Source organism: Solanum lycopersicum, chromosome 3 (assembly GCF_036512215.1).
Source record: "Solanum lycopersicum chromosome 3, SLM_r2.1".
Classification (NCBI taxonomy): domain Eukaryota; kingdom Viridiplantae; phylum Streptophyta; class Magnoliopsida; order Solanales; family Solanaceae; genus Solanum; species Solanum lycopersicum.
This window is the reverse complement of record NC_090802.1, coordinates 66,950,046-66,966,395: the sequence shown is the minus strand read 5'-3', so window position 1 is coordinate 66,966,395 and position 16,350 is coordinate 66,950,046. Positions and strand designations below refer to the sequence as shown.

The 16,350-nt window shown below is 27.6% G+C and overlaps 1 protein-coding gene across 1 annotated transcript; it reads right to left on the bottom strand.

The window, feature by feature from the left end:
* Nucleotides 1-1,819: 1,819 nt before the first annotated feature.
* On the bottom strand, nucleotides 1,820-5,250 carry LOC101251670 (pollen receptor-like kinase 3). Its single transcript, XM_004236330.5, has 2 exons — nucleotides 3,491-5,250; nucleotides 1,820-2,871 (listed from the first exon to the last, which is right to left on the bottom strand). The coding sequence occupies exons 1-2, from the start codon at nucleotides 4,794-4,796 to the stop codon at nucleotides 2,171-2,173; spliced, it is 2,007 nt and encodes a 668-aa protein (XP_004236378.4). The 5' UTR covers nucleotides 4,797-5,250; the 3' UTR covers nucleotides 1,820-2,170.
* Nucleotides 5,251-16,350: the final 11,100 nt, after the last annotated feature.

Below are 16,350 nucleotides of genomic sequence, written 5' to 3'. Positions count from 1 at the left end.
TATAAGTATTAGTTAATTTTTACATCATTTTATTCCATTATTTTTATTTTAAAAATGAAACTAATCCCCTCATATTATAATAGTATCAAATATGACCTAATTGGCCAAGACATAGAAACGCAAAAGCCAAAATTAATTAATGAGAGTAAACCAAATGAACAATTTAATGAAGTCAACTTATCTACGTACGGATTCACGTGCGTGCACGCTCGCACGTTAAACAATTCTTCCACATAATATAAACACAAAATAACAATACCATATTATGCATCGATTATTCAGTGTTTCAATGTTAAATCTTACATCTAAAAATATGAAGAAGGAAAAAAAACAAAGTATACATTTAGCCTTCGTTCTTTCAGTAGTACAAAAATTTATCATATAACTTTTACTGATTATGAATCAAACGCACAATTAAAACAAGTTTAGATGATCTAGAGCGAGAAAAAAAAACGTAGAAGGAATTGAAACGATGTGTCGTTAAGCTAACAGCCTTTGGAGTATGGAAAGAACAGTGGCAAGCTGGAAATTCATATTTTTGTATGTGTGAAATGAAAGCAATATTATTTAAAATACACAAGTAAGGAAGTGTACTGATTTCTCCATTGAATGATTCAAATTATGTGTGAAGCTGTTTCGTAGCTGGCAAACAATCTATGCAGAAAATTAAAGCAAAGTCAGTATCACACGAGTGCTACAATAAACAATTTGTACTTTGGATTAAATCTATCATCTCAATAGGTGTGTCATAATATTATACTACTACACCACTAACTAGTAGTAACTTTAAAAAAATATATAATGTATAGATTAGTGTTGTGGCGTTCAGCTCAAAAAACAGCTCATATGTTTTCAAAAACCAACCTGTTTGATTCTGTTCTGTGTTCAGACAGGTTCTGGAAACTCTAATTTTTTTTTTTCACTTTCCTCTGTATATTGGAGTACAAATTAATATGTGTAGTAATTACATATTGTTGTTTGCCAGACTAGAAAAAAACACCTTGACGTGTGGACATTTTTTGGTTCTTTCATCTCCAGCTGTATTATGTAATACACATATCATCAGTGAGGTCACGTTCGATCAATCGTACAGTACATTGCCAATGGGAGATCCACACATTTCATTAGTCCATCCGGGGTACGAAGGGTAAGGATAATAATTGTGAGATTATTTTATCATGTGTTCGGTTGAAACTTTAGTTTTGATATTAGCAGTTTCGATTGGTTGATGTTAATGTGTATAATTAAATGGAGATATGAATTAAGTGATCAAACTTATTTATGTGGCTCGATATTTAAGAAAGCGCGTATTTTTATTTTTATTTTAAAAAGAAGAAGTTAGAAGTGTATAATATAAATATTTTAGTATGTTTGAATCAAAACATAACATAATTTGAATGTCTAAATGAAATTTACTGGACCGATTTCAAGGGATTGTGTGAATTTTATGTTTTAATAAATGTGATGATCCAAATTTTTGTTTTCTCAGGCAAAAGCCCAATTACTTCATTAAAAAGCACTTCAGAACAAGTCCTTTGGAAAGTTAAGAGTCCAACATCTAAACTTTGCAAAGAGCTGTTGTCCCATGAAATTATAGTCCAAATGGAGAAAGAGTTTAGTTATCTGATTGGGCCTTCCATGCTTCTCTATTTATTATTATGTGAAAAAAATTAACATATAACGTTCGAGAATGTGATCAATGAAGTGGGTCGAGAATCATAAGGTCTCACGTTCAAATATCAACGGAGATAACAACACTAGGTAATTTCTTTCTCATATATTCTATCCTTGATAAGCAGAGTTACCTGGTACATGTTAGTGATCGGAAATGACAGTATCCCTTGGAATTAGTCGAAGTATGCTAAGAATTTTGGTTCTACAAGATCAGTTAGTAATCAACATGGTAGAAACAAGAAACTGTTTCATCTCTACACAGGATACAGCTTCTCCTCTCATTTCTTGTTCTACAAGGGGAGATAATGGGGGCATCTAAAAGAAGGGGAAAAATACACAAAAATAAAACTAAAACTTAGTCAGTAATATATGTACTATCCCTAGTTAACGAACCTTTAAAAATGAAGAGAAAAAAAACACTAATCATTAGTCTGATGATTATAGGAGAAGCTGCAATATTAACCACGTCTTGAATTACCGGAGTCTGCTAAAATTCCTAATGATTTGTTATTCCTTGTTGGGATTCTGAAACTTGTATTTCAGCATCTCCATCTCTTGGAGACGGCATTATCTCAATTGCTTGTCCCGTTTGAGACTGAGACGTTGTTGTTCGTCCTACTCCGTTTTGTTGTTGTATTTCTTCAATCCTCCTAATGACTTCTCTAATACTTATCCTCTGTTGTGGATTACTCTCTACACATGCTGCACTAATGTGAATTAGTTCCTTAATTGAACTCATTGAATCTTTCGCGCTTGCTGTTATATCTGGATCACATAATTCAGCTTCTCTTCCCTCAGCAATCGCGGATTTCGCCCATTGTGCTATGTCTATCCCTCCTTTACCGGCATTAAGATATATAGACGGGTACTTCCCTGTTATTATCTCAAGAATCACAATTCCAAGGCAATAAACGTCACACTTGGGTGTAACCTGGTTATTTTGTACTGCTTCTGGTGACTTGAACGCGATCAATGCTTGAACTGCATGCGCGTTGTTCATTAAGGTGCAGAATCCGTAACCAGTGAGTATTGGCTCGTGGTTTGTGTTTATGAGTATATTGCTAGATTTCAAGTCGCCGTGGGGCAAATCAGAAGAAGCAAGTTCAGTGTGAAGATAATTTAGTCCTTGAGCTACTCCTTGTATAATTTTTAGACGCACTGGCCAGGTGAGCTCAGCATGGGGCAGCCCTCTTTCACCTGTGATCATTCATAAAGCAGCAGCAATCTTTATAAGTAAAGTAATCATACACAAACTAGTTGGCGTAAAGAAAATTGAGTATTTGGCCTAATTAAACCTCAAAAACTAGTTCATGAGTTGAGCATAGCTCAAATCTGTCCCTTAACTCCCAACAGGACAACTGTAGAAAAGACCTTTCTTGAGGTCTCTATTTATGTTACATTCCCCTTAACACACGGGCTAACGGGAACATAATTCAATAAGTGGCCTGGAAAAGACCATAAGGTGCAAATAATCCCAATATAACATGGGGGCTCTACATGTCAAGAGTACAGATGAGTCTGGCTTCGATAACTTGTGAAGCAAACGGACCTTTAGACCTCACTCAACTTCAAAGCTAGTTCATGGATATAGACGTATAGTTTGCCATGATCATACTAGGAGACTACTTTCCGTTCCTCAACTAATATGAAACACTTGACGACTAAACTACTAATACAATGTAAACACACGACTTGTAGAAGTTTTTGGCCTCCTATTCTAAGCACATGCACAAAATTAACAAAAATGAGCTTATTGTACGCAGTCTTACCATGCATTTCTAGCATGACTTGATAAAATTAGAGGTAGGTACTTTACCGTGCAATACGTACAGCAAACTTCCTTTAGGAATGTACTCATATACAAACAACTTTTCTTCCTTGCGATGATGGTAAGCCAAAAGTGTTAGAATATTTTTATGTCTCAAACTTCCTAAACGTTTAACCTCTGCATCGAAACCCTCTTTTCCGATCTTGTTCATTTCTTTGATCCTCTTTACCACAACTGTCAATCCATTTGACATCATAGCCTTATAAGAAGAACCCAATGGCCCATTCCCTAACACCTCTGCAGCAGCTTTCATCAAATCTGCTAAACCAAACTCACCTTTATCATCATTCACCATTGTCAAATCTCCTACACGTTTTCCCATTATCGACCCTTTTCTAATCGAACTTCCACGTCTACTTAGTTCAAATGACTTCTTGCTATCACTTGAAATTCGCCTCCCAAGTGATGGCTCATCAAAACTTTCAATGGATGCACGACGACTTTGTTGGTAGCGACATATGAGGTATATTACTATGATCACGACCAATAACAGAACAACTAATGATATCACAATCCACATTGAGATGCTTTTATTAGAATTACTATCCGGACTTTGTTGAGAGCCATTATTATTAGTGTTGTCGCTATTTGTGGCTTGATTACAAGGTTTGCCTAATTTCTCCCCACAAAGCTCGGAATTCCCCTTAAACGAACTCTCATTGAATCTTGATAATGAAACAGGGATTTCCCCTTTCAAGTTATTATTAGAAAAATCGATTGATTCTAACGTTGACTGCTTCGACATTGGGGGTATTGGACCTGTGAACTGATTGTTCTCCAGGTGCAATTCAATGAGATATTGCAGCTCCATTAATGACGCCGGAATTTCACCGGAAAATTTGTTGTCAGAGAGCCATAACTTCTTCAAGGACAACATTTTTGCGAAGTAATTTGAAGGAATTTCACCAGAAAATTGATTTTCCGACAAATAAAGACCTTTTAAAGCACCCATTCGATTGAATTCCGGCATTGGTCCAGAAAATAAATTGCTCTGAAAACTAAGTGTACGCAGACCAGGCATTTGTGATAATGCCTCAACGTCTATAATTCCAGATAAATTCGTTTCTGCAAGAAGAAGTCCAGTAACTATTTTTTTCTGACAAAAAACACCCAACCAACGTATATTTTTATCACACGGATCCGTTCCAGGTTTCCATGATTCCAATGAAGCTGCATTTGTAAATGATTGTTTCAGCTTCAACAAAGCATCAGTATCAGAAACTGATATTATTTTCACGGGGTAAATCATCAACAAGACGATGCAAACAAGACACATAACACGAAAAATGTCCATGTTATTTCTTCAAAATTACTATATTCGTCCCCCTTGTGAAATTATTTTCCAAGTAAATTTCGGGATTTTTCATTTGTTAACTAAAGAAAAATTTACTTCTTTGGTTGATTTTTGATTTTTTTTTGTTACGTAAAATTACTATAATTTTCGCATGTTTGAGTTGATGAAGGTGCAAAAGAGCCAGAGAAGCAAGGACCACATGAGACTTGAAGTAAGAAACAATTGATTAACCGTTAATATCGTCGAGTTTGTGTGCAGACATTCAACCTAAAATAACTGAAATACTCGTTTAATAACAAGTTATATATATATACATTTTAGTATTAAAAAATAACTATAGGTATTACTATTAATTTAGAAAAAAAATTAGGCTAATGTATAAATTTAGAATGTTTAGTTACCTTTAATTACCTTATACATTCATCTAAGTTTTCCGTAAAAGGGAAAGGGTTTTGAGTCGGGTAAATTGAGGCTCCTTCCTTCTCACTTATTTAGCGTAGAGAAGTAGTGATCCATACGTATTGTCATGTCACTTGTGTTTGTTTTTTTTTTAATTAAATTTTGTGAGGTTATTTCTAATTGATATTTTAAAATCTCTTTTATAAAATATATTGTGTATTTCAGTTTGAGAATAGAGGTCAATTGATTGAAAACATTAAATTAATATCTCTTTTTTATTATTTGATTTTTTAACTTATGCATGATATTTTTTAATTGATTGAAAACATTAAATTAATATCTCTTTTTTATTATTTGATTTTTTAACTTATGCATGATATTTGATTATTTCGATTCTAACACCTGTTAATCTCACCAGTAAATATTGGGAACATATTCTTGAATTTATGCGCCAAAACTGAAGTAGCTAGCCTTATTATAAACTTAATTTGGTCATGTTATTCACTTATGTGCTATCCAGTGAACTTTGAACAATTTTACTTTCAGCGTATGTAGGGTCCAAGTCATTCTCTTCCAAACGCTTCGCATTACTAATATGATTAAGATACTCTTCTTTTTCATATTAATTGTCTATTTTTTTTTTCTTTATATCCATGATAAATCATAAATTTTAAAAAATGACTTTATTAGTTTACTTCTTAACTTTTTTTTTTCAAAATATTACAAATTTATTTATTTATTTTGGAAAAAAATAATCATAATAGTAAATTAAAACAAAAAAACAACAAATTAATAAATAAGTTTTGATATTATTTATAATAAAATAAACAACTAATATAAATCGAACTGAATATTAAACTACACCTTTGTGCCGCAACTAATTTTTGGGCACATGAAGAATGTGTAGTCCGGTAGTTGAAATTGGAGTCACCTTTCTTATACTTTGAAGAATAAGTGTTGTCTCTTCGCCTTTATTTTATTTTATATTTTGCTTTGTGAAGAAATCTAAAATTATTTGTCAAGTACCCACCTCAATTATTCTGTTTATGTGCATTGAACTAAATTTTTTAAAATACATTATTTATAGTGTAAGCAAAGTAGGGACAAAGTCACATGGGCGTAAAGAGGTTCATTTAATCCTTTTCTAATAAAAAAAATTTGTATATTTTTTTCTTTAAATGTATTTTGAATTTTCTTAATTAAAATTCTAATTCAATATTAACATAAAGATTATAAAAATGCAAATTATATTGTGGATTTAAAAAGAATGGGTTGGAGATAAGCGATATTAGTTCGTTAAAGAACTTACAATTTCTTCACTTTTAATTTTAGGTTCGCAATTGATATTCGATATCCTTATATAACTTGATTATTTCAAATACTTACGAATTAGAGCATCATTTAGAAAAAAGTCACTTATTAAGCAAAATCTTCTTCTTTTACTCTTTTCTATTTTTTAAAAAATTATTCTCCTTTCGTTCCATTTTATATATTAATTAATCATTCTATCAAGAATATAATAGATAAAATTATGATCTAATTATTTATAAAAATAAATAACATATAAAATAAGACCGAGCCAACACTAAACCAGCTAAGAAAGTTATTTATCTTTAACTAATACTTGTACTATATATTCTACTTGTGAACACCTAATTTTTTACCAAAATATAAAAATTTAACACCAATTTTAAAAAAGTTATATTTAAAATAAATATAAATAAATAAATTGTATAAATTACTTTAATAATAAAAAATTATGAATTTATGATATTTGTTTTAAATCTTCAACTTTTAATTAGTTTAAAAAATAATGGTAGAAAAAAAAAAGAGTCCTAAATATTCAAATTACCCTTATCTTAATTAACCTCAAACTCCCAAAAAACTATTTTTCCTATTAGTAGGATAATTATTTAATTATTTCTCCACCATAAATCCCTCAACAGTATTTTAAATTAAATCCTAATCCTAATCCCACTCTATTACGTTCCTTTTAATTAGCACCTTACTCTCAGCAAAAAATATTATAAAGAAAAACAAAAAAAGAATAGAGGATACATAGAGAAATAAAGAGAGACACAGAGAGATATAGAGCAAACACAAAGAGAAGAAAAATGATTTATTTCTTTTGAGAATTAGGTTAGAGTTAGAGCTTTGATCGTGATTCCGAATTCGTGAAGAACAGCTCGCTTTTGTGGTATCAATTTTCGCAGCGAGGTAACTATAAATTCTCGCGTGATTCAAATAATATTACTTCTATGAAAATTTGATTCCAATAGTATGAAATACTTCAAATCACATGTATTATATTGATTATTTTTTACGTTATTATTATTATTATGTTTTTTTAGATAGATTTTGCAATTTATGTCGCTTCATGATATTGAATTGTTGAATTTGAATAGATTAATATATCTTTCCATCTATTTTCACTTTAGAAGATTTTTGTTAAATTTATTGTAGACTTGTTAGATTAGGATATAAAAATAATAATTAATAAATGATTTTTTAAAATAAATAAATAAATTATCTAAGTAGAATTCTAATTAAAAGAAGAAATAAATTTTATTTAGGGATTATTATTATAAACTAATAATAATAATAATAATAATAAAAGAAGAAGTAAAATTTGAGAAAATATATAAAGATAACAAAAGAAAAAAAAATAAGAAAGCAAAAAAAAAACAACGAAAGAAAAAAAAACAGAAACAGAAAATTTTTAAAAAATAAAAATAAAAAAAGAAGAAGAAAAAAAACGTGAAAAACGAAAAAAATAAAAAAAAAAAAAGAAAAGAAAAAGAGAGAGAGAAGCAGAAAAATAATGAGACAAATGTAGAAAAAAAATGAAAGAAAGTACGTAAAAAAAAGATACAAAAGCATAAAAAAAAATTTTAAAAAAGGAAAACTAAAAAATGAAAAAATACAAATATAAAATTAATAAAATGTAAAAAAAAAACAATTAAAAAAATAAATAAAAGAGTAACAAAATTATTACAAAAGAATTTGAAAAAAAAGAAGAGACAAAATCTGTAAAATTAATAATAAAAAATAATGATAAAATAAAATTTAAAAAAAGAGAGAGAAAAAAAAAGCAGATTTTTTTTTAAAAAAAACAGAAACAGAAAATTAAAAAAAAAGAAAGTAAAAAAACTAAAAAAAAAGAATCAGAAAAAAAACGTAAAAAATATTTTTTTTTAAAAAAGTTAAAATCACAAAAAGAACAAAAAGTAAAAAAAAAAAAAGATAAAAAAAGGATGTAGCACAAAATTATTTTTTTAGTAAGGAACGTAAAAAAAATTAGTTATATCAAAAAAAGAAAAAAATAACAAACGTAAACAAAAAGAATTGATCTAAAAATAATAATTAATTTTTTTAAAAAAAAGAGACAGAATGTTAAATTGTTACATGCATTAAAAAAAATAAAATTTTTAACCTTTCTTAAAAAATAAATATAGTCCTAATCTATTCAGAATTTTTGTGATTTTAAAACTAATTCAAATCTCATAAAATTTCATCTTTCTATTTTTAAATTAAAAAAAAATAAATTAACGTGAACTTTAAAAAAAAAATCTAACTATAAAATACCTATATAAATTCATTCCCATAATAACTAAATATGAGTGTTTCAAATTTTGAATTAATGGATGCACACTAAAAATATAAAATAATTTTCAATAGATTTAAAATAAATAAAATGATTTTAAAATGTTTAAAATAAATGAGAGAATAAAGTAAAAAAAACATTTTTATTATTAAGTTAAATAATATAATATTCAAAATTAAGTCTAGTCATGAAGCGACCGTGCTAGAATCACGGGACTCGAAGGATGACTTGAAACACTAAAACTCAATTTCAAGTGGCGATTCTGTATAATAATTATCCCTTTTCAAAATATCACTTTAATTGAAAAAACTCTTTTTTCTTTCGAAACAAATAAAATTCAAAACATTGAAAGAGAAAAAAAGGGGCGTGACACTACTTCAAAAGTCATCATCTTATTTGGTAAAAATCTGGTAAACATAGACATTTTGCCCCCTAGGTCCACATAGAATTAAACTCTTTATCATTTAAAATATCTCATTACTTGAATTTGGGCCCAAAAATTTTTTTTGAATTAACGTATCATAATCATGACTAATCAAATCCAATTTTTAGATTTGTTAACCTAATGAGTAATGAAAATTTCAATTTGTTCTGTAGAAAGATATGTAAATTGGTCTTAACATAAATTATTTTATATCTCTCAACTATCTTTTACTTCCTTTCATTTAGAAATAAAAAATTTCTTTTACCTTAATAAAATAATTTATTGTAGAACTTAGCTGAGACAGTAATAGTCAATCTAATAGACCAAATTTGCAAAGCATGTTACTGAAGAAAATTATGAGCAAAATACACAAGTTTTCCAATTATAAACTTTTATCGAAACAATGTGTAGTAATTACATATTATTGGTTCATATTTCGAAAGTTGAATACCAAAAAATTATATAGATGTAGTGAACTTAAATGGTGAACCAATTTTGGCATCTTAGACAAGTTAAACCTTTTAACTTAGTCGTTTGGTATTAGTAAAAATAATATATACATTGGTTCTATGTATTTGTAATTCCTTGTTTGGTATACTTTCTTATATTATGTATAACTAAACACTATATTTTATACTGAGAAGTGTACTAATAATGCCGTACTTTCTAGCAGAGTTAAAGATCCAATTACCTTTTAAAAGCACTGTTACATTTTTTTTCCATCATAGTTCTAGATGATATATTCGTAAATAACTATTTTTATATTATGTATATTATTTTTAATACTTTAAACCAAATTATGCATAGAATAATTTATGCATGATTAATATAAATACTATTAATATACTATATTATGCATTATATTTATACACTCCACAATACTATCTACAAGTTAATGAATAAAGTCCCTTTGAAATTCGATCCAAGTTTGGCAACGTACATTTGGGTAATCTATACGTTTATTAATTTTTCTCTCTATTTACTCTATTTGTTCCTTAAATTAATTTTTTTAAAAAGTAAATGGAGGGAGTAGTACACGGATATTTATTCATGTTTTATTATGATTTTTTTTAAAAAAAAAAATTATTTATTTTCAAAGTTAAAATATGATATTTTAAAATTTGATTATTTTTTTTTAAAAAAAATTGGGCAATTTAAAGTGAGAGAGGTGAAGCCACTTCTTAAAAATATCCTGAAAAGTGAAAAAAATCCATGACCAAAGGGTTTGGTCATGTTTTAAAATTTGAAGAAATAAAGTAATTGTTATTTTCAAGGTGAAATTGATATTTAAAAATTAGAGTTGCATTTGTCATGATGATAATTTTTTTTTTTACTTATTATGAATAATTTGTAGCGTAAATATATTTTTTTACTATTTTTTCAATTTTTTGAAAATTCTAAAAAATTTAAATTAAATTTTAAAAGGAGTTTCACATAAATTATATAGACGGAATCAAAGGATTTGACATATTTGTGTTGTAGCATTAGTTAATTAGCAATGAAACGTGTTTAGTCCGTTTGCTATAATTGCGTGGCCTTACATTGCATAAGATTCATAACAACAAATAAATGGTCCCTTGTGCAAAGTTGGACCCCCTCTCAAACTTCACCCTCAACTATCCAATCATTTTGTTTGTGCACCACCCACAAACAAATAGCCTTCATACCTATTTTTTTCAATCTAAATAATCATTTTTTGTCTTCACTGAATTTACGCAAAGTCAATACATGAAACATGATTCGTTATTTTGAATACACATTCATAATTTTCTAATAAAGAAAATTGAGTGATAGAGAGAGATGGCTAGTTGCGCCCCTCTTCTCCTTACTCTCATTTTCTTAATATCAATTAACCTAATAGTCATTTTATAGTTTAGAAATTTTCATATGTTAAATTAAGTGATTCTTTTACTTTATTTTTAGTTTTAATTTACTGAAGAAAATAGTTAATGATCTTCATAATATGTAGAATAGATTGAGTAATTACTTTTTTTTTAAAAAAAAAGATAATACTTTAATTATTTTAGTTCAATAAAGTAATTACATGCATAATGTAGGTCTAATTAGATTATAATGAAGTTCTTTTCTTGCTTAATTCTTTTATTTTATATATAAAAAATAAGTGTTACAGAAAAAAAAAATATATACGATAGCTTCATTTTTTCTTTTATAGTTATTGCTAAATTAAGAAAAATTACTTAGTATATGTCCTTAATTAATTATTTTGAAAGAAAAAAAATTATCTGTATCGGGTGTTTACATCAAACTAATTCAATTTTCATTATTATTATGTGACTTAATGAAGTAAAATACAATGTTAATTAATTAAAGTTAAATAAATATAAGTTTAAAGACATGACATGCATGTATTGGATTGGTGTAACACCCGATGTAGGTAAGTTTTACCCCTTTGAAAATAATATAACTTTTTGAAAATTTTAAATTTTTTATTCATTCACTTCATAATTAATATGGGTAGAATGATAAACTCACCATATCAATAATTATTTTTCATAATAGGTGTGTAAATTTAAAAGTATATAGACTAGAATAGTTATTGTAACCGCAAAAACTTTTCCTTGATAGCATTTTATCTGTCAAAATGATGTTTAAAATCAGGCACAGGCCGCAGTCATGAAAACCAAGTCGAGGTCGCAGTCCCTCAGTTCTAGTCTAAAAGAATGAAGAGGAACAAATCGCAGTAGTTATTCCTTAAGTGAAATTCGATCCAATGTTTTAGATCAAAATTATCAATCAAGAAAGCACATTCACTCTTAACCCATTACATTTCATCATCTTTTATACGTAGCATAAGATTCTCTTCTTAGATGCTTCTTCTATAATTTGTATAGGCGTGCAAAGTTTGTAAAAAGTTTGTTAACTCTCTAGATTATTTTACATTTTCTGTCATTTTATATTAGCATAAATAGTTATTCCTTCAATAAAATTTACTCAGAAATTTTCCTACATTTTGTTTTCATTGCTCTTTCAATTTCTACATCATAAAAAAAAACTGAAAGTATTTTTTAAAACGAAAAAATAAAATATTTTCACTTGTTTTTGGAACAAATCCCACATAAATACGAATCTATGTCTTATTTTTTTAATTTATATTTATAGAAAACCTTTAGAATTATGATTAGGGGCCTAATTATGATTAGTAAATATTATATATTTAACCATCCTTTAGTTTTTAGATGATGACACAAATTAAATTTGAATATAGAAATATGTTAGGTGAAATTTATATAAGCCAATATGAACATATTTAGGATTGAGGTACAATTATTCTTATTTATTTGTTATATTGATTTCGTTCGACTTACACTTGTTTTATATATATTTTTATTTTTTTATTATATATAGGGAGAGACCCTAAGAGAAACGAAATTAAGTCTAGTAAATGAATTCATTAGATTAGAGAGTGATTATCGATTTTATGATTGTTGAGTTTATTTTTATCATAGAGGATAATAAAGTATAGTGAGACAGATCTTTATCTCTCTTCCACTAAAAAATTTAAAGTTGATCCTTAATATAGAGAAAAATTTAACAAAAGAATTATTTTCTTTTAAAATAAATTATGCGTAGTAAGAATCTAAATTAATTGTATACATGGAATTCAATTTCAAAAAGAATACAATGGAGTTAATAAAGGACATTGAGCTATGAAAATTTTACTAAAAATGACATTAAACTCTGTTTTGTTTTAATAAAATCACTCAATTTAACATTTTTATCATCTAAAATCACTCAATTTAACATTTTTATCTTCAAAAATCACTCAACTGCATTTATTGTTATATCATAATAAAATAAATTATTGTTTATTTCGTATAAACATAGACCACACGAATAAATATTTTTTTTTCTTAAAAAAAAAAAGAAAAAACAAACCGCAAATGGTGCAGATTTTGACCCATTTTTTTAATAAAAAAAATATCGCAAAATATAAAATAATGTAAAATACGGTGACTTTTAGATTAGTTATTTCTTTGTGGATTTTTCCTGTTTGGTGAGTCTCAATTACACTTGCTTTCTAGTTTTTTAGTGTTAATTATATTTTAAGTAAACGGGAATTGTTGGAAGAAATTTAAAATTACTCAAAATGTGTTAGAAATAACATCTCAACGAGAGAAGGCGCAGAAATGCTGCAGATTCAATTTTTTAAAAAAATAAAATTGTAAAATAAAAAATAATATGGGAGATTTTAAATTTTATTTATTTTGTGGGGTTTATATACATGGCATAAAAAGTTAGTATTTAACTTGCCATATCAAATTTGATTTTATAACAAATGTAGTTTAATGATTTTAGAAGATAAAAATATTAAGTTAAGTGATTTTAGTGATATAAAATACAATTGAATAATTTTACTGAACAATTTTATATAATTGAGTGACCTTTTAAGATATTCACTCGCGAGCGAAAAGGAAAATATTAATCTAATTTGTAAGTCAATATCACAAATGTGCATCTATAGTTTACTCTTCATCTCAAAAATGAAACCATATACTCTTTTTATTCTTTCAATTCATTTTTTTTTTCTTTTTGTTGCTATGAAGTCAAAAATAGTGGGTGGGAATGGGAGTGGGACTAGAATAAGATTCCATTTTATGTCACATGGTTCAATATTCTCCGCGTGTTTTTTCTTATAATAAACAAACAATAAAAATAAACTGCTACAAAAATCTAATTAGGGCAACTTAATATCATTTTCGCCAGCACAAAGCAAAGTTATAAAATTTTATTTTATTGGCTGAATCTCCCGCTCACAGTTCGATAATATAATTAATTAATTTATTAAAGTACTGAATAACATTGACTAACCAAATGAATTTTTAACAATACCCTCTTGTGAAAGTAAACGGATGATGTAAAATTTGGGTGGTTTAGTTTATATACGGATTATAATGAAATAAGTTATATTGAAATCAATTAATAAAATTAGTTAATAGGATTAAATATTAAGATTATTTTTAGTTGAATGTGTTGCATTTAAAATAATATGCATTGTATAAATTTTAAAATTGTTATTTGTTTATATTATAAAGATACCATCATGAATGTGAAAAGTGATATATCAAAATAATTCAATTAGATAAATATCTTTGTCATTCACCTATTTTATTTTAGATAAATTATCTCTAAATATTATATTATTCAAGAGGAGAGATAACTTATTTTATCATTAATTATCGATTTTCTGAAATAAATTATTTGGACGACCCCTAATTTTATTGTATTAAAATAAATTCAATATGAAGAATATTAAACACATTGACTTTGTAAAATCCCTAAGAAAAAAATGTTAAAAGATTGAGAAAACAACTAAATTTATATTCATTGCTTAATGTTGGTGTAACAGAAAGTCTATAATATATAAATAATATCCTACAACGGAGCTAAAAGACACTATTTTCTGGTGTGCTAGAAAACAATTCAACTTTCACATCCAGTGGATAAGGGAAATAAATTAAACAGGAAAACCATTAATTTAATACGTAACACAAAGAAAAATACGATTCTTACTATAGCGAAATATGAATTGATGGCTAAATAACAAAAATATAATTATTATGATATTGAGATTAATATTTACGAATATGTATGTATATGTAAAAGTAATAGAATACTATAAACTCAGTTCTTAATGGATTTTCGATTTATCGAATAATCCAATATTAAAAATTAATATCAAATTGATAACTCGATAATTTTTTATAAAATCGTTAAATTATCGTTATTCCAATAACCTTATGTCAATAAACTAATAGCACTTTTATCGATGATTTTTGCACACCCGCTCTCGAATTCTTTTCTTTAGATATCAATAAAGCAAACCAGAAAGGGTAGAGCTCACATTGCAAACTAAGTACATTAAAATCTAACTAAATTAATACTTAATAATTTAGTAATTTTTTTTTATGATATCAATTTAGGCCAGTAGAAAAAATCATACATTTTGATAGGATAATATATTCTCAGAGATCCCTTCATAAATTATGATCTTATTAATATCATAAATTCATAATTATGTAAGGGGTCGTTTGATAGGTTGTATTAAAGAAATGGCCAAATACATACGCAGGTCCCTAAAGTTGTTCGCGCTTTTCTCCCAGGTACCTCAACGAACCAAGATTCCTATTAAATCCTTTAACCCCAATAATTTGATTCTTTTAAATATTTTTGGCTGATGTGGAGCCAAACGTGATCTCACGTCCTGTAAGCGCGTGCAGACGCTTTAAAAGTGCTGATGTGGATCTTCAACCACCCACCAACGATCTTCTTCCCCCTTTTAACCCTATCTCCCATTCTTCCATTATTTCTCCTCTTTTGTTTCTCTTTATCCCTTATTTCTCCTCTTTTGTTTCTCTTCATCATTATTTCTCCTCTTATATCTCTTTTTCATTGATTTCTTCTTAATCATTAAGTTCCAATGTCGAATTTATCTTCTTCATCGATTTCTTCTTCTTCAACTGCGAAAGTACTATGTCAATGTGGGATTGTTGTGGAAATGAAGACCTCATGGACGCAATCCAATCCTGGACGTAGGTTCCTTTGTTGCAAAACTTCAAAGGTAAATCAAATTCATTTTTTTGTCCAATATAGTAAAGAATCACCTTATTTATAATTCAATTTTTTTCTTTAATTTTGTAGGCACGAGGTGGATGTGGATATTTTCGATGGTATGATGATGAAATGCCTGCTCAAGCTAGGAGGGTGATATGGGATTTGTTGAAAAGAGTCAAAACATATGAATTGGAGAGGAATCTTAGTTGATTCATTTGTCTTCTATTAGATTCCTTCATAAAAGTATTTATGGTAGATTCTAGTGTTCTTTATGGACAATTTAGATCGATTTTTCTACTGTAAATGCCTTGTGTTTTTATTGTAATGATCTAATTGAAGGAATGAAGATAATTTGTGTCTCAAAAGCAGTTAAAATTGATCATTCATGCCATTAATTTGCTCTAGTGAGCTCCAAGTTTTAAAGCAGTCAATACAAATTTCTGCTGCTAATTACACAACCAAAAAGTGACTAGTCTACATAAATACATAAATTAGGCATTCTTTGGTGCACTAGATGTTCCACGCTTGTTTTTCCTTGACTGAGTGATACGTTG